The sequence below is a fragment of the Actinia tenebrosa genome, unplaced genomic scaffold (assembly GCF_029948245.1).
Source record: "Actinia tenebrosa isolate PJP-AT-01 unplaced genomic scaffold, QUT_ActTen_1.0 PGA_scaffold12__29_contigs__length_12842862, whole genome shotgun sequence".
Lineage (NCBI taxonomy): Eukaryota > Metazoa > Cnidaria > Anthozoa > Actiniaria > Actiniidae > Actinia > Actinia tenebrosa.
Genome location: NW_028292572.1, coordinates 12,399,198 through 12,423,548, shown reverse-complemented (window position 1 = coordinate 12,423,548; position 24,351 = coordinate 12,399,198). Strand labels below are relative to the sequence as shown.

At 37.0% G+C, this 24,351-nt stretch overlaps 3 protein-coding genes and 1 non-coding gene across 7 annotated transcripts in view; 1 reads left to right on the top strand and 3 right to left on the bottom strand.

Moving 5' to 3' along the window:
• Positions 1-8,802, top strand: part of LOC116293757 (uncharacterized) — a 41,725-nt gene extending 32,923 nt beyond the window's left edge. For 3 of the 4 annotated variants that reach the window (XM_089028431.1, XM_089028430.1, XM_089028432.1), the window contains 16 exons: positions 212-405; positions 3,291-3,336; positions 3,421-3,477; positions 3,748-3,960; positions 4,518-4,571; positions 4,687-4,986; positions 5,369-5,588; positions 5,690-5,754; positions 5,871-5,943; positions 6,035-6,484; positions 6,559-6,689; positions 6,809-6,862; positions 6,929-7,051; positions 7,530-7,553; positions 7,744-8,001; positions 8,087-8,802. In XM_089028431.1, the coding sequence (XP_088884557.1) occupies positions 212-405; positions 3,291-3,336; positions 3,421-3,477; positions 3,748-3,960; positions 4,518-4,571; positions 4,687-4,986; positions 5,369-5,588; positions 5,690-5,754; positions 5,871-5,943; positions 6,035-6,484; positions 6,559-6,689; positions 6,809-6,862; positions 6,929-7,051; positions 7,530-7,553; positions 7,744-8,001; positions 8,087-8,389 (2,565 nt within the window). In that variant the 3' untranslated portion in view covers positions 8,390-8,802. Of the gene's footprint in view, positions 1-211; positions 406-1,116; positions 1,963-3,290; positions 3,337-3,420; positions 3,478-3,747; positions 3,961-4,517; positions 4,572-4,686; positions 4,987-5,368; positions 5,589-5,689; positions 5,755-5,870; positions 5,944-6,034; positions 6,485-6,558; positions 6,690-6,808; positions 6,863-6,928; positions 7,052-7,529; positions 7,554-7,743; positions 8,002-8,086 lie in introns of those variants that run through there. The other variant, XM_089028433.1, reaches the window with a different exon arrangement.
• Positions 8,803-9,150: 348 nt separating this feature from the next.
• Positions 9,151-9,223, bottom strand: Trnam-cau (transfer RNA methionine (anticodon CAU)). The gene has a single exon. It is a non-coding gene; the product is annotated as a tRNA-Met (tRNA).
• A 1,311-nt stretch (positions 9,224-10,534) lies between these two features.
• LOC116293765 (uncharacterized) lies at positions 10,535-12,531 on the bottom strand. The gene has a single exon (XM_031701232.2). The coding sequence runs from the start codon at positions 12,358-12,360 to the stop codon at positions 10,756-10,758; it is 1,605 nt and encodes a 534-aa protein (XP_031557092.2). The 5' UTR covers positions 12,361-12,531; the 3' UTR covers positions 10,535-10,755.
• A 1,122-nt stretch (positions 12,532-13,653) lies between these two features.
• LOC116293766 (histamine H2 receptor-like) lies at positions 13,654-22,300 on the bottom strand. Its single transcript, XM_031701233.2, has 4 exons — positions 21,988-22,300; positions 15,607-15,867; positions 14,720-15,015; positions 13,654-14,246 (listed from the first exon to the last, which is right to left on the bottom strand). Exons 1-4 carry the CDS (start codon positions 22,070-22,072, stop codon positions 13,866-13,868), a joined length of 1,023 nt encoding a protein of 340 aa, XP_031557093.2. The 5' UTR covers positions 22,073-22,300; the 3' UTR covers positions 13,654-13,865.
• Between the last annotated feature and the right edge of the window lie 2,051 nt (positions 22,301-24,351).

Sequence of the window (24,351 nt, the reverse complement as noted above, 5' to 3'; positions counted from 1 at the left end):
CGTTTGACTGTGAAATATACTGTCACGCGCACTGTCACGGTACGGAATTTACGTTATCCTTTAAACCAATAACAGTGCGTGAGGATAGTGTTCATCCATGGTCACGCACGCCACGTCCATACTCACTCTAAGAGTTTTACGGTCACACGGCATTTGTTCTACGTAAACTGTATACTAAGAAGATTGTTCTTTAATCTATCTGTCGTATTAGGCTGATGAGATGGAAGACAAAATCCAGGACGCTAATAACAAGACCTTAGATGCGCAACACGAACGCAACTTTGTGCAAGCAAAGTACAACAAACTAGAAGATGAGAAAAACGAACTGGAAAAACGGGTAGCAGGCATTATACAGGAAAGAAATTCACTCGAGACTCGTTTGGCTGAGCTTGAGGATCGTAGCAGGTGCGTAACTAAGCCTTATACTCATAGATATTCTATTCCCCATACTACACTAGATAATTTCCCTTCTGAGTCATGGGGGGCTGCACGAGAGAGGTTTTTGATACGAAGGGTGTAGTCTTTAGGTTTGACTTCCCCTTCATACTGAAGGAGGCTACGAGATGTAACCTATCATCGATGGTATTTTTGAAAACGAGTGCGCACAACAAAAATGTCGTGACGCGCCGTTCTCTCAACTGCGCGTCATCTTTTTGTCCATTTTAAAGGCAATTCCTAGGCTGCTCATTAGGCTGCTCTTATTCCTCCCTTATCGGGATTTAACCAATAAGTGTACTCTTTAATCTATGTTCTTCTTGAATCTTTTCCGTACTTCATTATTTATGTACATACTCAGCACGGACAGATAGCTTATTGTTACTTACATAGTATTGTACAATATATATGTGTTGTACTTGTAGGAGTACAAATCCTTTCCTCCCCGTGTCTAGATATTCAGACATTCTTTTTTAGTGCTTCTTGTGCTGTCCTGTGCTGCTATTATTGTTACTTCTGTTATTATTGTGTTGTTCTATTACTTTTCATTCCACTATCTAATATCTTATAATAATGTTGATATATGATCATGCATGCACTGATAATAACCCTACTAGTAGTAACATACCTAGTCTTTTACTTACTGGTGATACAAGCCTCTACTCTAACCCTCCTCTCCAGGCTCTCGCCTTCTCGCTCCACTCCATCTTCTGATTCTCCTCCTCAAGACAAAGAAGAGCGTGTTAAACGAAGCAGCTCGTTCCTTGGACGACTAAAACGTAACAAGAGACCCAAATAAACCTGTCTTCAGCTACGTGGAATAACAATAATATACTAAGTAACATAGTTAGATAAATGTTGGGCTTCCTTTGGTGTTAGGTATTAAGAGAGAATTCTTTTCGTATTCAAGCGGTGAGCGCCAAAAACTATTTTCTTGAAGAAAGGCTGTTGTACAAGGCTAAAATCAGAAAGTTTAACTTGTTTGGAAGTGGAGATGACCAATGAAAGTGGAATCAAAGTGTTAACCCAAAGCAAAAATTTTATTCGAAAATGAGGTTTAGGCCTTCATTTGCTTATTTCCCATATATTTTTATAAAAAAGCCTGACAAAGCAACATTCTAACACAAGTGCAACAAAACATCTTTGTACAACTGAAAATACCGCTTCAAACAAGCATTTTATCATAGTACAACCGTTTCTAACTGTTTAAAAAAGGTTTTGAGTGTTAACCCAAAACGAAAATTGGGATCAAAACTCATACGAAAGTCTAGTTTTTGGCGCTTTTTGCCATCATTGCTCATTATTGAAAAAAATTTCCTCTTAAGCTAAAAACACAACAATGGGCTACCTGTGGTTCGTGATGAACTTCGAAATATAAGATACAAAGAGTAATTTAAAATATAAAGAATATTAATTTCTGTGAATATTTTTGTAAACTAGTAAATAGGTGAACTAAGATTAACTAAATCAAATATTAAAATAATAAAAATATAATAAACACCAAATAAAAATAATAAGTTTTACGAGGTTCTGTTATTGTCTTGAATAAAGAATAAAACATCCATACCATAAAATATTTTAACAAGAAATGTTCTAAATTATGAATTTATGGATAACGCCAAACTACACCTGGTAGATGTGGATTAGCTTGATTTGGTCAACCTGTGTTTTTCATGGTTCTTGTCTGAAGCTGCAGTTTTACTGATCAGCGGTGTGGTAGTACTGACGTCTGTAGTATATTAATACTTGCTTGAATGACACTTTCTTCACCTTACATTTCTTTGTCATGGCACACTTATCACGGTATATCATATTCACTCCATTAAATCCTCGTTTAATTCTATTCAATCTTATTTTTACTTTTATTTTGTCATGATTCGTGTTGATATTGTATGATATATATTTTGTCAGCTGTGGCTGTTTGTTTGTGTTGATGTTGTAATTGTTCTCTAAGCGCTGTCCGTGCTGATTCCTTATGCTTTAATGATTGATAATCGTTTCTAACATTTCATTAATTTTAAATCATATCTTATTTTATTTTGTTAATATTATGCCTAAGTGATTTTGTTCACTTGAATGCTATTTAATAGTTTTTGTTTTATTGGTGTGGTGTAGTGGTGTTTGTTTGTTTGTTTGTTTTTCTTTACGTAGTTTTTTTCACGCAAACAAACGTATATATATAACCCTATAATACGCTAACCATACTACGACACACCCCTTAGAGTGGTACACTACTCTAATCAGATCCCTCCACACTACACTACTACACACCACACCACACTACACCACTACTCTACTCGGATCCCTCAACACTACACCACACCACACTACTCTACTCGGATCCCTCTACACTACACCACACTACACTACTCTACTCAGATCCCTCCACAGTACACTACTACTCACCACACCACACTACGCCACTACTCTACCCGGATCCCTCTACACTACATCACTCCACACCACACTACTCTACTCGGATCCCTCTACACTACACCACACCACACTACTCTACTCGGATCCCTCTACACCACACCACACTACGCTACTCGAATCCCTCTACACTACCTCACACCACACTACGCTACACATCACACTGCATGACACTGCACTACACTACACTACACTACATCACACTACATCACATCACAGCGCACTACACAACATAACATCACACTACATTACACCACACCACACTACAGCATACCGAATCAAACCACACCACACTTTTACTCTACTTCATAAAACACTGCACTACCAAACTTCTTCCTACAACATTGCCAGTACACTGCTTTTGATGGTTTTCCTGGCAGCATTTAGTCTTTCGTTAACGCGTTACGTACTGTTGTTCATAGAGAGTATGTCAAGTTAGAAGATGGATTCCATACTCTTAGATTAAAGGTAGGTTACATGTGTTCGCATCTAGATGTCAAACCTTAAGTATAACACGTGCAAAATCAATCCTATTGTATTTATTGATACCAGGCTGCTGAAGTGACTCGTCAAAGGGATGACTTCGAGATGCAGATCCCAACCCTCAAGGTAACTTGATTTGATTCAGTTATTCTTCGACCCAAATGTACAATGTTCTAATTAGTTTTGACCCAATGCAAGAATAGCTGCGCAAAAGATGGTTGGTGCATGCGCATTAATAAACACTGATTCGTTTCATTTCAAAGCAAGTTATGAATATGAATCTCGTTTAGAGTACGTTTTAAATGATTCTGGGAGTCTTTCAGAAGATGTAGCTCAGCTTGCAATGCATACCGGATAAAAATGGGTCCTTGACAAACTCGTAATTCCGATTTTCAGGCCAAAGTGGCTCTTCTCAAAAAAGCATGTAAGGAAAAGGACGAGTTTATTGATAAACTGAATGACGAGATACGTGAACTACGACACGCCATTGCTACATCAACATTAGATGACCTGTCCAAGATACGAAGCTATGGATACAGCCCTGAAAACTTTGTGAAATATTCTAGTCAGCGAGATGGGAACAAAAAAGACAACACCAACGGCCTTAGGGTGAGCTACACTTTATTGACTATGCTGTTTGAAACAAGTCTTTGTTATGGAAGACAATGATATGAAGGCAGCTTTGAAGATTGTTTTGACGGGAGGGCAGTATTTGTTAATTGAGACCACGGGCTGTATCAATGAGTATCAGATAGTTACATCAGTTGATGCTATTTTTCCCGTCTGCCAACAATGATGAGCAGCCACTGAATGATCAAACTTCTGCTACTTTTGATTGGTTGATACAAATAATGTTTTCCAATCCGGTTTTCTACTATTGCCTTAGTGCGCATGTGCAAGTTTTAGATAAATATGTTGACATATTAGTAATAGTAGGTTTTGCTTTTTTAACAAGTGATTCTTAAGAAGCATGAAGCTTCGGCTATGCTTATGATAACCTTTATCAGAATGATTATGGCTATCACAAACATATGTAGCCGAAAAGTCATCAGTGCCTCTTAAAAACGCGTTTAATCGCAAAACTTCCTATTACTATCATGTCCAAATTTGAAACCCTCAAAGTTGACATATTTTTTACTAAAGAACATTCGATTCCTTTATTCCAGGATGCTGTGGATTCAAAGCCTCATTCGAATGGTCAAAGAAGTCCTAAATCAAAGGTTTGTTTCCAAATTTGTCTATCGAATTTCTTTCATCTTTTCATTTCTAGTGTTCATTTTAGTCCACAGACTTTCTACTGCTTTCTAAATTGTGCTTTCTTTTCTTTCTTTACAGTCGAAAAACCCTCCTCCCAAGTTATTTGTAGCCATCTTTGATTACGACCCACATAAAGCTAGTGTTTCTGGGTGCCCCGAGTCAGAACTAACCCTAAAGGAAGGCGAGGAACTGATGGTGTATGGGGACATGGACTCTAATGGCTGCTATGAAGCCGAGTTGAACGGCGTGAGGGGACTGGTACCTGGACTATACGTTGAAGAAGTAGAGGATGGTCCTGGTCAAACCTTGGTCAATGGAACTAATGAAAAAGAAAAAGAAAGAATTGCTAAAGGACGGCTGACTAATGGCCACTGTGAGGTATAATGACATTATTATCCTCGCTTCCATGTTTTAATTAATGTTATAATGATTGTTCTGCCTTCGCAGCCTCATTCTTATGTGTTTTTTTATCATGCTCAGGCATACTATTACGTCCTCTAAGCCTCACAACAAGATGACATACTAAGTACATTTGCGCAAGGGTTTTTATAGAGGTTTTGCACCATCACGTGCCCATGCTCGTAATACAGGTTGGGCTGCCCTGTGGTTGGATGGCAGAACAATAAAATCCCTTTGCCCTTGGGGATTGAATTCTTTCTTATTATATTTATTATATTGTCCCTGTCATCCACCATGGTTGCCGTCAAGTGAATGTGCAAAGCCTCTATTGACATGGATGTGTTCTCTTTCATTCCTTCAGCCTGATGCTATTTCTAGTGGTCGCAGTAGTATGTCACCACGATCATCATGTCCAGATACTGAGCTACAAAGACAATGTTACGTAGCTTTATACGACTATAACCCTTACCAGTCCTGTACAACTGGTAGACCTGAAGTAGAGCTACCCTTCAAGAAGGGTGATATAATGACCGTGATAGGAGATATGGATATCAGTGGATACTATAAGGCAGAGATGGATGGTAGGTTGTTTGGCCTGTGCTTTCCGGGCTTTCGGTTCCTGTTTTAAATCATCAGAATAAATGACATGATTTGTTGATTATATTCTGTGTAATTTTCTCAGGTCAAATTGGACTGGTCCCGTCTAACTTTGTAGAAGATGTCACTTCTTCATCTTTTCTTCAACCCGTGAGTTTCTTGCCATCACGTTCGTTGCTCTCTTCTTTAAACCGATCTCTTTGTCTGCTGTTTACATTGTTTGCCGTGTAGTAATACTTTGGGTGTTGTTTTTGTTTGCTTTACAGACGAGTAGTACTGCCCCAGAACAAATTCTTGGGATGTTAGATAACATAAAGGTTCCTTCACCGCAAAGAACAGGTACAAACTGCTATCATCCATGCCCTTGAAATTTACACCACCTACAACAGTTCAAAAATAGTAACCAGAATTCTATATATATTGTTTTTAGGAACGTCACTACCTATGTCAGTTTTACCCAACACTGAACCAAGGTTCTCAAGCCAACCCACAATAACCAGTATAGCACCTTCAGGTCACTTGGTTCAACCGGTTCCCATGGTGTCCATGGTATCACCAAGAAGAGAGCAGCTGATTCAACCGATATTTACACCCTATATGTCACCTGCAGAAGTACACAAGCTAGCTGCACCAATCAGCAACACTTCTCCTAGCAAACCACGTGCATCACAGCGATCACCAAGGCAACAGTCATCACCTAGGTCACGTGGGATCACCTCACAGCTCTCACCTTCCAAACACCCTATATCATCACAACCTTTGACATCACCACCTCAAATAACCTCACAAGTACAACGTAGTTCAGTACAACCTGTCAATAAACCCAAACCCCGTCAATCAAAGGCTCTGGTGACTAGTCCCCAGTCTGTTGGTCATCGAGGTAAGTATCGGTTCAATCTAACCTCGTCTTGTTGTATGGGATGTACTATACTGACATATTTTATTACTTTTAAGGTCCTCCAGGTCCTCCTTCAAGTCTTCGTGTTATACGACCTGTCAACCATGACGCTATTTTGCTGGGCTGGAGTCTTCCTGATATGGATGAGTTTGGTAGAAGTAACGGGGTGGCTGTCAAGGGTTACAAGGTAATATGCGTGATAAACGTGAGCATGCGCAGAGTAGCATGAAGGCAAAGTGGTGCGAATTGTTATCATCATTACCGGGAATAATAGTTAACGTTATCATTTTGTCTTTATTTCGGTAGATATACGAAAATGGCGACTACAAGTTGGATGTCCGGAGTCAATTTATGACCAAAGTACGAATAAATTTCTTGTTATTCAGTTTGAGCTTCCACGCGAACTAACCATAATGTTTGTTCTAGGCGTTGGTAGACGACCTTGATCTTCGGTATCCCATACGGTTTACAATCCGTACTATAGGATCTGATGGTTCTCATTCTAGTGACGTATCTACGACCTTTACTGATACTATCAATAACACTAGGGTGAGTTGCTCCATCCTTCGATCACTCTTCTTCTCGCTAAATTAAGTATATTCTCTATTAAATATTATAAAATAAATGTTATGAATGTCGCGTTCTGATTGGTTTGGAGCGCGTGCTTTATGAGAGCACATTGCACGCGCGCGCACTTTCCGTTGCGTCATTCCTATCTATTATTGTAATTTGTATTTTATAAAAGAAATAAAAAACTTGCTTGCTGTGCTGTGTGCAGTCATAAAGCACTTGGGGATTGGCAGAACACTCGAGAAGTGTCCAGAAGCACTCCCCTACGCGTCGTGCTTCTCCTAACACTTCTCTCGTGTTCTGCCAACCCCCGCGTGCTTTATGACAGCACACAGCACGCGCGAGCGTTTTCTATTTCTTCATTGGTATACTATTAAGATTGTATAAAGATATTTTAAAACCGCGTAGCCATTCCTTTTTACTTGTTTTTCCCTAAAACTTTTTTGTTTTTTTGTAGATGCCTGTTTCCAAGGCCATTGAGGTATGTATTCAAACGAACTTGATTTGAAGTTATTAGATTTCTCTTTATGGTTTCAGGACAACCCCTTGCTTTTCTTCTTTGTTTCATTCATGCTTTTCAAACTTTTCCCATTATTTAACAGCTATTATGCTAGATTTTATAGTTTTATTTCGGTAGTGTTTGACTGTTTGTCCATTTTTCTTTCTATTAGGATACTGTGGGTAACAACAAACAAATGCGCATTTTCGTGGCCCTCTACGATTATGACCCCTTGAAAAGTTCTCCAAACTCCAATCCTCAGTATGAACTGAAGTTTAATGAAGGAGATATACTGCGAGTAGAAGATACTTCCAGAAAAGATGGATTCTATTTTGGTTCTTTGAATGATAAAAAAGGTCTTATTCCATCGAACTTTGTAGAAGAAGTTGCGGTTGCCAACGCCCTGGGTCCACCATCGCCTACACGCAAGGTATGACACAACCATTAAAATCTAGTGTGCTTCTTTGATATTTCACTGACAAAGCTTTCCCTAATTATTCATTATCTCACTGTAGGGTGGTTCTCAAGCCATCAACGATGGCAACATAAATGGAACATCATCACCCAATCCTACTCCTCGACACAGAAAGAAAATGATAGCATTATACGACTACAACCCAAACGAGCAGTCTCCTCTAGATAACCCTCATAATCAACTCTCTTTTCGAAAAGGACAACAAATAACGATAACTGGTACCATGAATAAAGACGGGTATTACAACGCGGAAATTAATGGCCGTAAAGGACTGGTACCTGCAAGTTTTCTTGAAAGTACTGATGATATCTCGCCTGGCGCCAACAAGAAATTCAGAAGTTGACACACCCTTAACTGGAGCTGTAGCTATTGCAATGTTGAAAAAGCCATTTAAACTTATTTATTCCTATTTTTAATTTATTAAAATCAAATTATTTAATGCTGTACTTTTTAGCTGCAGTCCGCTACAGATTTGGTATACGAAACAACCAAGATGCAATATATTACAAGGTTAAAGACATTGTATAGTGTATATATAGAAGAGAGATATTATTAGAGTCTATTACTATATATAGATTAATATGTTACTTGTTATTTTAATTTTCTTTGACACAGGCAGCCCAGTGTATTTTAATGCAAGTCGTATAGACTTGATGTAGTATTTCCAGGTTTTGAGTTAGATTTACTTCTCATTTTATCTTTTTTGTTACGGTGTTTTTTATTGAATTATTTAATAAAATATAAGAATTAAAACAAGTTTTGATTAACACAGGTATCCCAGTCGATGAAATATACATTACATTTGAGCCTTACAAACTTTAAAAAGTTAACAATTTATATAAGAGTTTCAGAAAAGTCATTAACAAGCAAGAGAAAAAAAGAAACAAACACAAAGAAATCAAAACGTATAAACTACTCTATCGATTCCAGGTCGTAGCTCGTCGTAGCATGCTTTTGTTGTCGCTTTGGTCGAAAAAAATATATTATTCCCAGATGCTATTTAATGACAGGTAATTCATTTCTTTCAAGTTTCTCAAAGTTATAATGCTTTATGTTGTATTTAAGAATAGGCAAAAAAAAAAGGTGAAGATGAGCAAAAATACTTGCCCCGTGTGAGGATCGAACTCACGACCTTCAGATTATGAGACTGACGCGCTGCCTACTGCGCTAACGAGGCAGTATGGACAAATTCTCTGATTTTATCATATATCAAGATTTATTATTGAATAATTTACTTTGCATATTTTTTCTCTTCTTCTATTCTGCATTTATTCTTATTTTAAACAAATTAAATATATTTTATCGATAACTATTGAATTTAAAATTGAGGATTTTTAAAGAGTTTTGGCTTTGTTTTATTTTATTCAAAATACGCGGTTTATGGGAAATTATGCGAAAATCTCCTCGATCCGAAATCGTTCTAATCAACTGTGATCAATTTGTGATAAATTTGCCTTTTGAGGTAACATCAGCTTCTAGGTTGGGTTTGTTCCTTACGCGCAAAGATCCATGGGATCGGGCTGGCGCGAAATTCAATATGGCTGACACACGAGAAGACAACAACACGAGAAGATAACAACACATGCCTTCTTTTCTCGCTATTACAAATCGTTGTGGACTTGGAAGTTTCACTTGTTAGCTCTTAACTAATCAATGGTTGGCTCTCTTGCTTCCTCGCTGCTCGTGTCGGTGGAGATATTCGGGTTTCTGGTTTTAAGGTAAGATTTTGTTTTTATTTTATAAGATGTCTTTACATAATATAAGCTTAGTGACTTTTACTATAAAATGAACTCCGCCAGAATTTGGGTAGGAGTGTTCCGCTGGGATTCTGAAAGGGGTACACTGTTGGTGACAAAAAAACCCAAATTTGTAGACCCTGTTTATGATAAAAGATATAATTAATTGCACTGTGTTCCTGTTTCAATTATCATGTCAGCTCGCGTATTGTTTTGTTATGACCATAATAACCAGTTTCGGCCAATACGAAAGTAGAAACCCTGAATATAACAGGAAACTTAGGAAGAACTTGGAACTTGAGTAAAATTGCATACCCTGTTTATGACAAGAAGCTCGAAAAACCATACCCTGTTCACCCTGTTCAGCGGATCATCCCCGTATAGTCCATATATGGGAGTACCCCCCCCCCCCCCCTCGGGGATTTAGCTTGGTCATACCTCCTTTCTATCTTAAGATTACTGCTCAAAATAACTGGTAAGGCAACGATTTGACTGGACAAGTTCCAATTCTGGCCAGACAATACCATATAGTTATTTTAAGCCGTCTTTTTGATCCAGTGCTGTCTTTGGATAGCAAACACTCTCTAGACAACTCAGCTACTCACCCTCAAAAGGAAACAGCTTTGGTTTTTTTGTGAATTACGGTCATCAGTATCTAATGTAATATATTCTCAATATATACAAGAGTTGGTATTATATATTTAATTGAAGATTATTATTTCTGATAATAGTAATATATACATATACCTGTATAAAAAGTAATGCATCAAAACTCCTAAAAATATAAAATAGCAAAGACATAAAAATATTTTTCACTAAATAATAAAAGATTCAATAAAAAAACTTGAACATTCTGTTACATTCTATACTAAAAGATGTAATTCTCAATACAAATTTCTTTGCTAATAATAATTTAAACTATAGTAACTGAGTTATTTTTAAAGGATTTTATACATTTATTCAGTAATATAATTTAGTTTTTAATTTTGCCACCAGAGGTCATTGCTTTCCTACTTGATATGTAAGAAGCAACTGTTTTAGTTATTACAGAAAACCTTCTATTCCGAACAGAACCCGACAACGAACGAACACTTCCGCTAGACGACCGACGGCCGTCCGAGTGTTTATCGTGTTCACCATCGGGCGGTGCGACAATAGTCGGTGCATATTCGGATTTCCTCGGTTTTACGCCTTTTCTATAACTAGACTGAGGAGCGACTTGTTCAGCATACATTGCCATTATCTTATTCATGAAATTCGCTGAAGGAGAAGTACGAATACTAAAATGAGAATACCAACTTATCTGATCATTATCGTCCACGCTGTACCTCTTGACTGATGGATTATCTGACATGAGTGGTGTTTGCCGTATGCTGTGAGGGTACCGTCTGGGGGGCGCTGTTTTGCTTCTGAGGTGATGTGGTACCCATACTCGATGACTGCTTGGCCTCACGGGGGTACCGTCCGTTAAGAATGTGTTATACAACAAAGGGTCTCTGTTCTCTCTGTTCGTGGCAGCTTTCATTTCCCTCCGTGTAATAACAGCTGTAGATGGTCTTACTCGAGGTGTCTCACTCACAGATATCAAACCTTCTTTCTCCATTTTCGTCGTTGTTATGGTATTTTCGTTTGTGACCCTGGCGGCACTCGACTCCGCTCTATCATCAGTGTCATTCTTCTCGTTACATACTTGAACTTCTCGTAACACTTCTGTAACACGTGTTTCTGTAGTCGCGTTGGAAGCTAGTTTCTTCTCTTCAAAAGCAGTTGTATTTTTAGTGTTTCTGTTCTTTAAACCCCTAGGCTTTGTGCCTTGTCTCTTGGGTAATCTTTTAACACTACAATCAATCTTTATTTCTCGTTTCGAGTTTAATCTTGCAGGTTTTCCTTGGTGTTGATGGATCAAGTTATACCGATTCTTCTCTACTATTGTTCCCTTCATTTTCTTCCTTCTCCAATCAACACCTCTAACATCCCCACTGTATCGATATCTTTCGCCTTTACCTTCCATAAAGTCAAGAAACGGATTGACTTGTACTTCCCTGGACGCGCTTGCCTTTTCTAGTAGAAGTTCCGCACATTCCTTTCTTCCCAAATGTTTAGCCTCAAGGTATGGAGTCCTATCAGCATTATTTCGTACATCCATGTTGATACTAAACTTGTTCATGGCATCTACTAGTATAGTGACTAGGTTAACATTACCAAGTCGTACAGCATGCATTAGCGGTGTATCTCCATTGCAATCTTTCTTATTCAAGTCTATATTATGTATCGAGATGTCTAACAAGAGTTGAACCATCTCTTGGTTTTCGGTCATGCAACCATATGTCAAGGCATGCCGACCTAGTGGATCTGTAGTATTCACATCAGCTCCGTAAACAATCAAGAGTTTTATCAGGTTGGTCCTTGTCCTGTGTCTTTCATCGTCGATAAAACAAGCCCGTAGGAAAGGGCTATAACCTTCCTCGTCGAGAAATTCTGAAGGCGTCCCTGCTTCTAGAAGTTGTCTCGTTTGGTAGATTCTGCCGTTAGTTATTGCTTCAAGCAGACGCTGCTGTGAGAAGCTTAGTTCCTTCATGTCATCCAGTAAAGGAATGTCAAGTTTATATTCAGAACTCAACAGCTAGTATTGGAATATTATTCGTAGTTCAGGCTTCTTCAAGGTGTAAGAACGCTTTCGACAATGTGTCTTTGTTGTTCTTGATTAATGTGAATTGCTAAAGCAGACCTCCTTAGATTGAGTGTTTGTTACTAGCGTCACCCTGTTGCTAAGAGACACTATATGTTTGCACAGAGATCAATGGTCGTGATTGTCTATCGTGGCAGGAAACGTGCTGAGAGATACACAGGATATATAAGGTATTCAAAACCACAGGGATACTATATGTGAAGAATTCTTTCTAAAATACTTATCTTAAGAGAGTCAATTATCACTTTGGCTCTAAGTATACTTTAGGAAAATTGCTTTAAAACTGGTCTTTTGTATCAAAGGATTGGATGTTTTGTGTCTAAACAAAACAAGCATTTAGACAACAATGAACCATATTTTCTTGATTACTCGCAAGCGTTCTTGGAATCATCCATGTTAATTGTTGTTTACTCCTCATGGAGCGTTTTCACTCAGTCTCTAGAGAGTTAACTTTCAATAGAGATGGCAGCCATGTTGGTGTATCTAACAAAAGAAACTAATGACAAAGTCATTGTCAAAGGTACACTAATATGGTGGCTTTGACTTCGTGTGAAAACGCTCTATGGGATGTTAAATACGGTTTAATTAACGTTAATATAAACCACCATCAAAGCTAATGTAAGCTAATATATGCAGTTTTTATTGCTGTATTATTGTTTATTTCACATATAATATTTTCAGTAATGATAAAAGGGTAATTAAATTATACACCGTGAAAAGATGAAAAAACTTACTGACGTTTCAGACGCTAGTCCTTCGTCGGAGTAAAAGAGCATCACACTAGTTTTTAGCTAGTTATCTCTTCTTTATATTATTTTCAGAGTAAAATAAAAGAGGATAGTTTTCCTTTTGATTTATTGAAATGTAGCTATAGCAACGATAATGACGTCTTGTTATAAAGCTAAATGTTGGACTAGTTTTAGACAATCGATTGAAATCAAATACATAAAAATTTAATACTTATATTGCACGTGTTACATAGGAAGATGCTCACACGTGCATTACAAACTGAAATAGAAATAGAAAAATATAAATTATGATCTGAACATACCATGTAGGCCCGTTGCATCAGCACCAAAGCAGCGCAATCATAAATAATAATTGAAGCACATAAATAATTATTGAAGCATTTATTGAATAATTCTAGAGTATAATATATAGATTTTGAAACTTGCGCTTGTAAGCAACATACTAGGTCACGTTTTATCCAGTATTCATTATCTAATAAATTCAGTTAACTTTGATAATTTACTAAAACTTTATTAAACTTTTTGAAATATGTTCATTAATTGGAGATTCGTAAAACCTTCTTACTATTATTGAGTGGGGTGTTTCAAGCTGTTCCTTGGCAGATTTGTCACGGGTAGGGTGGGTCGGGCTGTTCCTTGGCAGAATTATGATGGGTGGGGTGGGTCAGGGTTTTTCCTCATCTCTGATTGTCCGATACGAGTGTCAGTGTTATCGTAGTTTATTCCTGTATTATCCCAAACACGTCCAAACCGACAGCAGAGGAGACGTTTGAACGCCTTCCTAAAATCCTTGTTACACGCGCTGTAAATCAGAGAATTGCAAGCAGAGTTCATGAGAGCCAAGATCTCAACACCCTCTACCACTAGGGATGAGACACATTGATGACAAACTGCATAGATTAGAAGCAGGATGTTGAGAGGACCCCAGCACAGGATAAATACACCCACCACTATAGCAACTGTAAGGGTGATTTTACGCTCTTTCTCCAGACGCCGCTGTTGTCGCTCGCGTTCACTCACGTTAATCTGTCGATAAAAGATTAAATCATGAAACATTGATCAAGCTTTCTTTCTTTATCTCACAGAGACAGGACGCCAAGAACATGGTTCCTTGGTACAGAATAGCACATTCAGGGATGTTCAGTTTTAAAGTGAAAGAATCGAAAGGTAAAGAAAAAAAGAAAATGATTGCAAGGTCATGGATCGATTGCGAAAAGACTAATCTCGCAAAGGTGCCTGGGAAGCGTATACTGTACACTTCCTCTTTGATTGGTTCTGATATAAACACTAAAAGTAAGAACAACGCTGCCATAAGAGCAGTAATTTCAATCGGCAAGAAAATTAAGGTCGGTCGCGCAACTGGAAACATACTTATTTTTTCGTTTGGCCTTATAGGGCGTACATTTCGTTTTTTATTTCAGTCCTCATAGAGATGGATGGTTTGGATGAGAGATGAGTTATGGATAAAAGGGAATGGCACATGGTATACTGCTACTTACATCAGTACTAGCAATCTTTAAAGCCTGTCGCCTTGCAATAATGAATATCTGTATATATGCAACACACGTGACAGTTATTGGTGTGATGCAGACGAACACGTGAAGGAATAGGATATACGTGATGTCGAGGTTCAGATGGTACTGACAGAACCCCCCCTGGGTTCGTTCCGTGATAATACGCCATCCAAAGAATGGTAGAAGTGGTGCGAACACTGAGAGAACCCAGATGAAGGCAATAACCAGACCTACCCGATGACTCGTCACAAGTACCTGGTATCGAAGTGCTTTCGTAATGGCTGAAAATCAAGTATGACTTTAAGTAAATGACTTATCAGGACCTTTCTTTCCCGTTCTTTTTGTCTTACTCTCATTTCATCTCATTTCATCTCATCTCATATCCTTTTTCTTTTTCTTTTTCTTTTTCTTTTTCTTTTTTTTTTTTTTTTTTTTCATTCCTTCATTTTCTTTCATTCAATTTCCCTTTATTCATTTCCTTTTTCCCCTTCTTTTCAGTAATTTCACATGGGATCCTTTGCTTTCAAAAGACGCAAGAATTGTAACTACTTCTTGTTCAAGTATTGCAAGTTAGAGTTTCTGCTGGTTTCGGCCACTGAAATTCTTGTCGTATATCATAGATTGTAATTTACCCTACACCAATGAGAATGCAAGAAAGCCGTAGTTTATTCTGGGGTATTCCACTGTTCCTTCCCATCAGACATTGCAACCTAGGTGCATTTTCAATGGTGTAGGATAAAATAGTTATACAATGCTTTCACATGACACATGAAATGTTCGTAGTTCGGCTAAAGGCTCATGAATATACTAGAAAATATAAGGATATTCCATCGTATACCACTCCAAACCATTGTATAACCAGTATATATTACCTATAAATCTATCAGCACTGATGAACAACAGATGAAGACAAGAAGCGCTGAGGAAAACTTGCGTCATGAATATAGACACGTGACAAAGTCCTAACCCAACCTTAGGAGACATGGTGGGTCCATACTTCTGCGTGACACTGATGAGAGGAAAGATTATAAGCCCTACTGGTAAGTCAGCCAATGAAAGACTGAAGACTAAAGCATTAGTCGTTGTACGTAGACGTCTGTGAAATATGATAGATAGAATCACCAACACGTTACCTGAGAGGAAAAAAACAAAATACACGTTGTTGGTTGTTATAGTTCAGTTATCGGTGAGTGTGACAAATAGCCATTTTCTCTCGATCCTCCGATTAACCTCACTTCGAATATGGCTGCACACTTTATCGACAAAATAACGTGTGCGTGGAAATATGCGCGGTAGTAAATAATATAAAACCTATAATAGAAAAACTCATAGGCTGATAAGTGACTGCAATATATGTATTCAAATAGTATAAACTATTAAACAGTAATAGAGCTAATAAAAAAGCAACTAATAACCTTATGAATAAATGCTATATATGTATGTATGTATATAATAGACATTTCCGATTTAGCGGCATAGGGAAAGTATATTCCGCATTCTTTAATCCGACCGGAATAGCATAAATTAAAAAGAGCTATCATTATTTTATTCCAGATTTAACCAATAGAATTTTCAAAACTCCTTATCTTACTGTTTTCTCAGCTAGTACAATGTATTATTAGGTAAATAACAACTGCGAAAGAAAGTTTGTAACTATTGTTACTGACGTTACTCCTTCGTCTTACTACTATGGTCCTTAATAGTCAATCCTCTTCTTACGAAGAACTAATGTCCCAAACGTCATATATTTATGAACTTTCTTATACACCAGTTGTATTCAACGCACCAAAACAGTCACAACTGACTAGTAAACGCTAGTAGTATCAACATATCTTGAGATTTGTTTACAGTATTAAGCTAGGAATTTTTCTGCTCTCACTAATATAAACATGTGTTAAGCCAGTTTGTTTTACTTTTCCGAAAAGTATATCAAAAAGAACATATATAACATTACAGTGTTTTTAGAATTCTTTTCCTTCGATTAGCAAGAGCACCACAAGTTGCTATTACAAAGGGTTGAAATGGCCTCATGTGTCGAAAAATATCCGAGGTCGCTGAGTAAATTTTCAGGAATCCAATGGCGTGCTCTACGCGGATACGAAGCGACCTTAGCGCTCTGTTGGCATTCTGTTGTCGTCTAATGTAAGCAATACGCCTTGGAGTGATAAGAGGTGGTGCGTTAGCGTATCCCCCATCAGCTAGCAGCCTTTGCTCGTCGTGGTAGATTCCTTCTTCTTCCATGGCCTATAGCAGGAAGTCGTCTGTATGACTCCGCGGCTGATTGCCAAAAAGTCGGGCTAGGAGATTAGCTCCCGTTGGTACCGTAGAGACAAGCGCAACGAGTGTGATGAGCAGGTTCCCTATTAAATGCATAGGAAATAAAGGGGCCAAACGTTTTGGTCTTTGAAGACTCAATTTTATAGCTGCAAAGATAGACAGCAGGGTTACTACAATAAACATTGGGAAAGGTGGGACATCCATTGTTGACTGACGCGAACAGATAGTGTATTAAACATATATGCAACGTTTTCGTTCGCAATCACGAAACCAAACAAAAATATTTAAAAAAAACATTACGGCCAGTGCACGTGTGCACGTGCCTATGTATGCGAATTTTTAGGGCTCTTTTCACTTTTCTTAATCCTGTGAGAAAGGCGCGATGGACAGCAACAAGCAAAGAAAACCAAGGAAAAACTACACTCAAGTCGAAGATACTCTTCTTCTTCAAGCTGTGCAAACATGTGGAAGAGAGTGGAAAAGTGTTTTGAGTTTTATGAGAAGGCATGTTGAGGTTTTGGGAGAAGCAGGTGATCAATATTTGGCTGAAGGAAATTCCAACAAAGTGTTGCAGGAGCGATTAAGGAAGAGAGCTAATAAACTGCTTAACAACTCTCTTCCTTCAAGGTAAGAATGCTGTTGACCAAAGAAGAAAAGACTCTACATAACGGTATTATATGGAGTGTGATGATTCTTTTATTTCCTGGTAGGAATGCCAGTGAAGCAAGCACGTCAAATAAAATAATTGAAGAAGAATACTCGTCCGCATCCAGTGAGGAAGAAACTTGTAATAAAGATACTGAAGAAGTCGAAGATATTTGCAGAGCTATCAATGACCGCGAAACAAAGTATGTGTTAGATGCAGAAAAGAACGAACCCTGCTGACATCCTTACACGAATCAAGAAAACAAGAGAAAGCGAGAGGATGGAAGACAGGTAATTTATAAGCAGACATAATTACTTTGAACGTTTCTCATACCTATTTGATAATAAAACCTCGTTTATTCCTTTTTCTCAAGGAAAGCTCAAAGTCAAGTAAAAAACTGGACAGCTTACTCGAAGCAATCCCCGCCGTTCTTGATGCGGCCCAACGTGCTGCACGAGAGCACCAGAAAGCATTAAGAAGCTGGAGGGCAGTTCATGGTCTTGATGTGACAAATTCTTCGTCAGATGAAGACTAGCAATATATAGGTTTTATGAGTTCTATTCACGTTATTAATAAATAGACATTAAGCATCACGTTTTTTCTTACCGCAGAGCCTGGCCGGCATAAGCACGTTTTTGTTCTTTCCCTGTAATTTATAACTAGTACCTTTTTACAAACCTTCTCAGCAAAGACAAAGGTTATTTCATTATTTATCTATTGCTTCTTGAAAAGCTTTTCAACTTCTTTTTACTTTTTTTTTTTTTTTTTTCGTTTGCGTAGCACAAATGTTTGTCTTACTGAATCTCTCAAATATCTTGTTTTGTTCTGAATTTCAACGCATTGGTTATGTGCACAGCCTTTTCCAATGTAGAAGAACTAATAGAGAACTTGAATAAAATCCTGTTTTTCCCCGCAGAGGAGGGGGAACAGAGTTGGGAAGCAAGTGTTTACAGGCAGTGAACAATCTCAGTAGGCATCCACATATCAACTATATGTTAGCAATACGTACGTGTCCATGCAGAAGGAAAACTTCTCGAAAATAATAACCGTCGTGGTATTCTACATTATATGCTAGCATTCTTAGTGCTTTTATAAATTTAAGGGCGAGCATTTACATTAGTATATTATGAACGCAACTTTTTTATATACCTGCGTTTCAACGGGACGAGATCTTATTCTCGAGCACACTGCTCGTCAGTTAAGCTAATAAAACAGGTAGTGTTAACGATATTAATTGTGCAATACCTTAAGTTAAATAAAACAGGTCTACTGAAAGCTGTTTCATTATTTTATTGAATTTTCTGGTCATAACGATGATTCTAGCCTTATTCCGCTGGTTTATGCTTATTCCGCTAGTATATTCCTATTCCGCTCATATGCCGCTAAATCGGAAATGTCTAATTTACTCTTATTATAATATTACTATAATTACTTACTCGTAGTTAAAATAAGAAGTAATATAAGGTGTTCAGCATGATAACTCAATGCATCTAGATACGTTCATGACTATCCAGTATTATTAGTCGTTATTACTTGTATTATCATTTATGAGCAACATCATCAGAATATAGACGGCTGTCCCATTGACTCCATCGGTGTTATATCATTGAAATGTAAGATTCTGAACAACGCCACCACCAGTTAACTTTTCCATACCCAGACTCTACTTCATCATGCATCGTTTTAACGGCCATACAGCTAAGAAACCTTTACTCCATACATGTCCCATACTTGTCGTTCATTGCCGCATTGTTATCTGAATGGTTTGAAGACGCTTTGTTTCAGGCGAGTCTCAACCAAAAAGCAAGGAGTTTAGCCAGTGGTTTTGATCTATTTGGGTAATGTGTTTAGGCTATTTTGTTCAAAATGGCATGGAATATAGCCCATGGTTTTGATCAATTTTGGATGTTTTTTTAGGCTTTTTAAAAATTTCCTCATTATTTACTGTACGTTGAGGTCCATGGGTTGTAGTGAAAATTGAATGTTGTAATGAAGCATCACTTTGGACTGTTGTATTTATTTATAGGAAGCTATTAATGTCAGATTGTGTTACTACATGAGGTACCATTACATGCAGGCGTCATGGAAGTCGTAGACAGTTGATCTTACTCTTTGTTTGTCATAATCATTTTACTAGACATTTAGATGGCGTTTTACAGTTCTTCGTCGTAATCTGTTGGCTATTTTCATTAAAGTCAATGTCGTTAAAGAATTCTTTTTTAGTTTTGTCTTTTCCTCCAGGGTTTTTCTCCTTTCATTAGTTACTCGATTTTAATCTTTCTTTCTTGTAGCTTTTAATTCGTCTTTTAAATCAAAGTATCCCTAGATATTTACTGTTTACTTTATAATTGTTTATCCGACATGTTTGGTGTTCTCACGGTAACATAAATGTCGACAAACTACTTCAAAAATAATTATTTTTTTTAGTGTAAATAAGAGCTGAATCACAGAAAAGATCAATTTGCTTTTTAAGATGGCTATGAAAGAAAAAAAATGAAATGTGTTCTGTGATAAACTGATTGAAAATTGCTTATATTTGATAAATAAGACGCAAAGATTGTTAGAGTTATATCCCTAAAAAAACCTTTGAAAAGAAGGTAAGAGGATTTCGTTATTTTGTTCTAATAGTTATAAATGAGAAATAAGTAAGATGCCCCGCATTCAGTAACTGAACTAGAAACACAAAAGAAAACTAATTGATTATTACACAGAAAAAAGTTGAAATATGTTCACTGAGTCTGTCATCTAACGAATAGAACATACTATAACACATACTTTGTCCAGCTTATTCAGAACATTTTAGGTTTTTAAGCAACCTTATTAAAGTATGTTATATTTTTCTTTAGAGTTGATATATTAATTTTTCGCCTAGTCTATCCTATTTTGGATCGAATGGTTGGTCATTGTGACGTCTGTGTTTGACAGTATTTGTACTTCTGGTTCGTTCTAATATCATTTACTGTTTTTTTATTCTACAAGGTGTAAATTAATAATAGTTACTAGAGCTTCTTGGACGCTTAAAGTTAAATAGACGTGAATCGATGTATTAGCCATCACTAAAGTCAAAAAATTACTTGGAGACGGCTTTGATAATATCATGAAATCGATAGCCGTATCAAAATATTAGCGGGAAAAGTCGTCTAATTTCTTTGCTCTTTTCATTTATTCTATTATTCATTCATTTATTCATTCTGTTTTCATTTTTTCTCAAGGCAACAAGATCATCGCAGACTTGCTATTGATGGCTACGACACTAGCTAGCACTGAGGCAGAAACTGGACTGTACAGCTGACTAAACTCAAGCCAGTGATCATGGCGTACCTTCTGAATACATGCCACATACAAGTGATTAATATGATATAACATCCACTAGTATTTACACGAAGTTCACTTGTTACCGTCTATTGCAAATATTCAGTAATAATTTAGAAAATTTAAATTCGCTATGTTTTACTGTGCATAAATTTGTAAGATTGGATATCATAGTGGAAAAGTGTGTTAATTAGCCTTGAGTGTCATCAAAGGGAAAAACGACATTTCTATTTCATATATATTGGATAATTTTTATTGGGGAAGCTGAAAAAAAATGTTTGAAAAGATTAAAAAGCACTCGCCTGCTCGATCGTATGCGTCGTGCTAAATAGCTACTTCTTCTACTAAATGTTCATTATTTTTGAATATAAGAATTTAGTTTTATATATATAAGTATTTTATCATTATTACAAACGGTAAATTTCAAAAAAGTGGGGCCCCCTGGCTCCTACGTTGTTGTAAACTGACTTGCAAAATATATATTTCATCAAACTCGACCATTATTTTTAGAAACAGCACCCATTGGATCTCATATTTTGGCATTTTTAAGAGAATACAAACACAAAAGAAACGAAAAGGATCACGAAAAGACTAATAGAAAAATAAGACTTCATAGAAACAGGGATTCTTAGACTCTTCCCATGTTTTAGTGAGTGTTGCCTTCGTAGCTTGTATCTATCTCTCTCTCTCTCTATATATATATATATAGGCGGCCATTTGCAAAAATTATGGCCGTTTCAAATATAAATACAAATATATCGAAAGTATATCAGACAGGGCGGGATATCTTTCTTGATATTTTTTTCAGAAAGCCCTAGTGATAGACAACTCGAAAAAAATATAATGGAGGATATCCCATAACTTTTGATATGCTTTTGATATATTTGTATATACATTGGAAGCGGCCATAATTTTTGCAAATGGCTATATATATATATATATATATATATATATATATATATATATAAAGATCTAACTATCTAATAGAAAAAACGATAAAGAGCAAAGGAGAACCTACCGACAATAATGAGAGGAAAGGCAATGATGAATGCAGAATAGAACAGAATCTTGAGTTCAAGAGGGTGTGTAGATGTGGAGTTCATGATCGCAGACACTTTTTAACAGTTCACTCGCTGTTTCTAATGTCTATCGTACGATATTAAGGTCTAGAGGCGTTGATATGACACAAACTTGTCAGCACTGAACCAGAGGATGGTGTGCAAAACCTGGCTTATTACCTTACTGAGCCAACTGGATTCTGATTGGATGGAAGACTGTGATAACTAGTCGTCAGCCATACCCCCCGCGGATTAGTGAATACTGTAATTAACACTAAGAAGGTTTTTCTACTTCTAGAGGCTACGGTAATCATAAGTAATGAAAAAGAATAAAAACATTGGTTTGTTCAGCTTCCAGTAAACTTTGATTTTCTCACAACTCATTAATGACAAGTGAATTCGTCTTGTTTCTTCCGCAAAACCTTGGTTTTAACGATTAGCCAAGAACATATAGCTTTCCAGTTTAATTTATCGCTGTAAATGAACGTCACCTCCTGGGTAATTACTGCATCTTAAGGCAGGACATTCGTGTCGCATGTTTTGTTCAATAATTAAACATGAATTTAATTGAACATTTTTGAAGCTTTTTGTGGTTACGGGGCTACGTGTCCCAAGGAACAACAGGATTGGCTAAGAGTATTGATGGAAGCCAATGAAATGCAAAGCACACAATATGAAACCAAACGATGCGAATTCTAAATTAACCCGAAAGTGAATGAAATTCTGACTCTAATAGTATGACAGATACAAATAAAATATAATGTGCTGCTCCCGAAACTCATATAAACTCCTATTGGCTAGCAATATCGACAGACGCAATCACTTGATTTTCGATTAGCTACGAGTCAGATGACATCTCTGCGTCATTTCATGTCTCGAGGTTCAAATACACCTATTTCGAAAATCGTTGTCGTACCAAGAGCCTCAAGTAACAAGCCAAGGCTCCAGAGAACTTCGGTACTTTTAATTAGAATTGATTTATTCATGGTTCATGCAAGTGGCTATAGCTCTCCACTATAATTATCATCTCAAGCAGTCTTGCTTGGAGCAATTTGTGAATTTGTCAATAAATGAAAATGCACCATGAATAAACTAATTACAGCTAAAAGTACCGGTGTTTTCTGCGGCCTTGGCTTGTTGCTGGAGGCTTTTGGTGCGACAACGATTTCTGAAATAGGTGTATATACAATGATTAAGGTGGTATGACGTCATTACCTTTAACGAACGTTACAGTATTGTTACTTGCCTTAGCATCTCTGGTGTCTTAACAGCCGTCTGATGACCTTTATTAAGGCTTCAGTTCTTCAAACAACACTTTATAAAAGCAAGAATACGATAAACATATCAAGTTAAAAAAAAATAAAATAAAATAAAAATAAAAATCATGCTTTTTAATCAAAACTGGAAAAAATAGCTTTTTCAACAAAACAACTTCAATATTTTAAAAAGAATACTAAAAGCCCAATCGATCAATCAAAATCATGGGCTATGATCTATACCTCTCGCACAAAAACACCTATCTTTAATGTGTGAAAAAATTTTTCATACTTTCTCGAAAGGTGTGAAAATAACCCAAAATCAATCAAAACCATGGTCTATAGTCCATGCTTTTTGCCCAAAAACACCCATTTTTCGCGTTTCATGAATAATCCATTTTTTCTCGAAAGGTGTGAAAATGACCCAAAATCAATCAAAACCATGGGCTATAGTCCATGCTTTTTGGCCAAAAACACCCATTTTTCGCGTTTCATAAATAATTCATCTTTTCTCGAAAGGTGAAAAAATGACCCAAAATCGATCAAAACCATGGGCTATAGTCCATGCTTTTTGGCCAAAAACACCCATTTTTGAATTGTGATGAATAAATCATCTTTTCTCGAAAGGTGTGAAAATGACCCAAAATCGATCAAAACCATGGGCTATAGTCCATGCTTTATGACCAAAAACACCCATTTTTTCAAGTGTGATGAATAATTCATTGTTTCTCGAAAGGTGTGAAAATGACACAAAATCAATCAAAACCATGGGCTATAGTCCATGCTTTTTAGCCAAAAACACCCATTTTTCTCGTTTCGTGAATAATCCATCTTTTCTCGAAAGGTGTGAAAATGACCCAAAATCGATCCAAACCATGGGCTATAGTCCATGGTTTTTGGCAAAAAACACCCATTTTTCGCGCTTCATGAATAATCCATTTTTTTCTCGAAAGTTGTGAAAATGACCCAAAATCAATCAAAACCATGGGCTATAGTCCATGCTTTTTGGCCAAAAACACCCATTTTTCGCGTTTCATAAATAATTCATCTTTTCTCGAAAGGTGTAAA

Excerpts from the sequence above, each read along its gene's own strand:
- LOC116293765 (XM_031701232.2), bottom strand. The coding sequence starts at position 12,360 with ATGAAGGAACTAAGCTTCTCACAGCAGCGTCTGCTTGAAGCAATAACT.
- LOC116293766 (XM_031701233.2), bottom strand. The coding sequence starts at position 22,072 with ATGAACTCCACATCTACACACCCTCTTGAACTCAAGATTCTGTTCTAT. Across the intron at positions 15,016-15,606 it reads CAGTGCTGATAGATTTATAG|CCATTACGAAAGCACTTCGA; the intron begins GTAATATATACT and ends CTTGATTTTCAG. Across the intron at positions 14,247-14,719 it reads TAAAGATTGCTAGTACTGAT|ATTAACGTGAGTGAACGCGA; the intron begins GTAAGTAGCAGT and ends TTTTATCGACAG.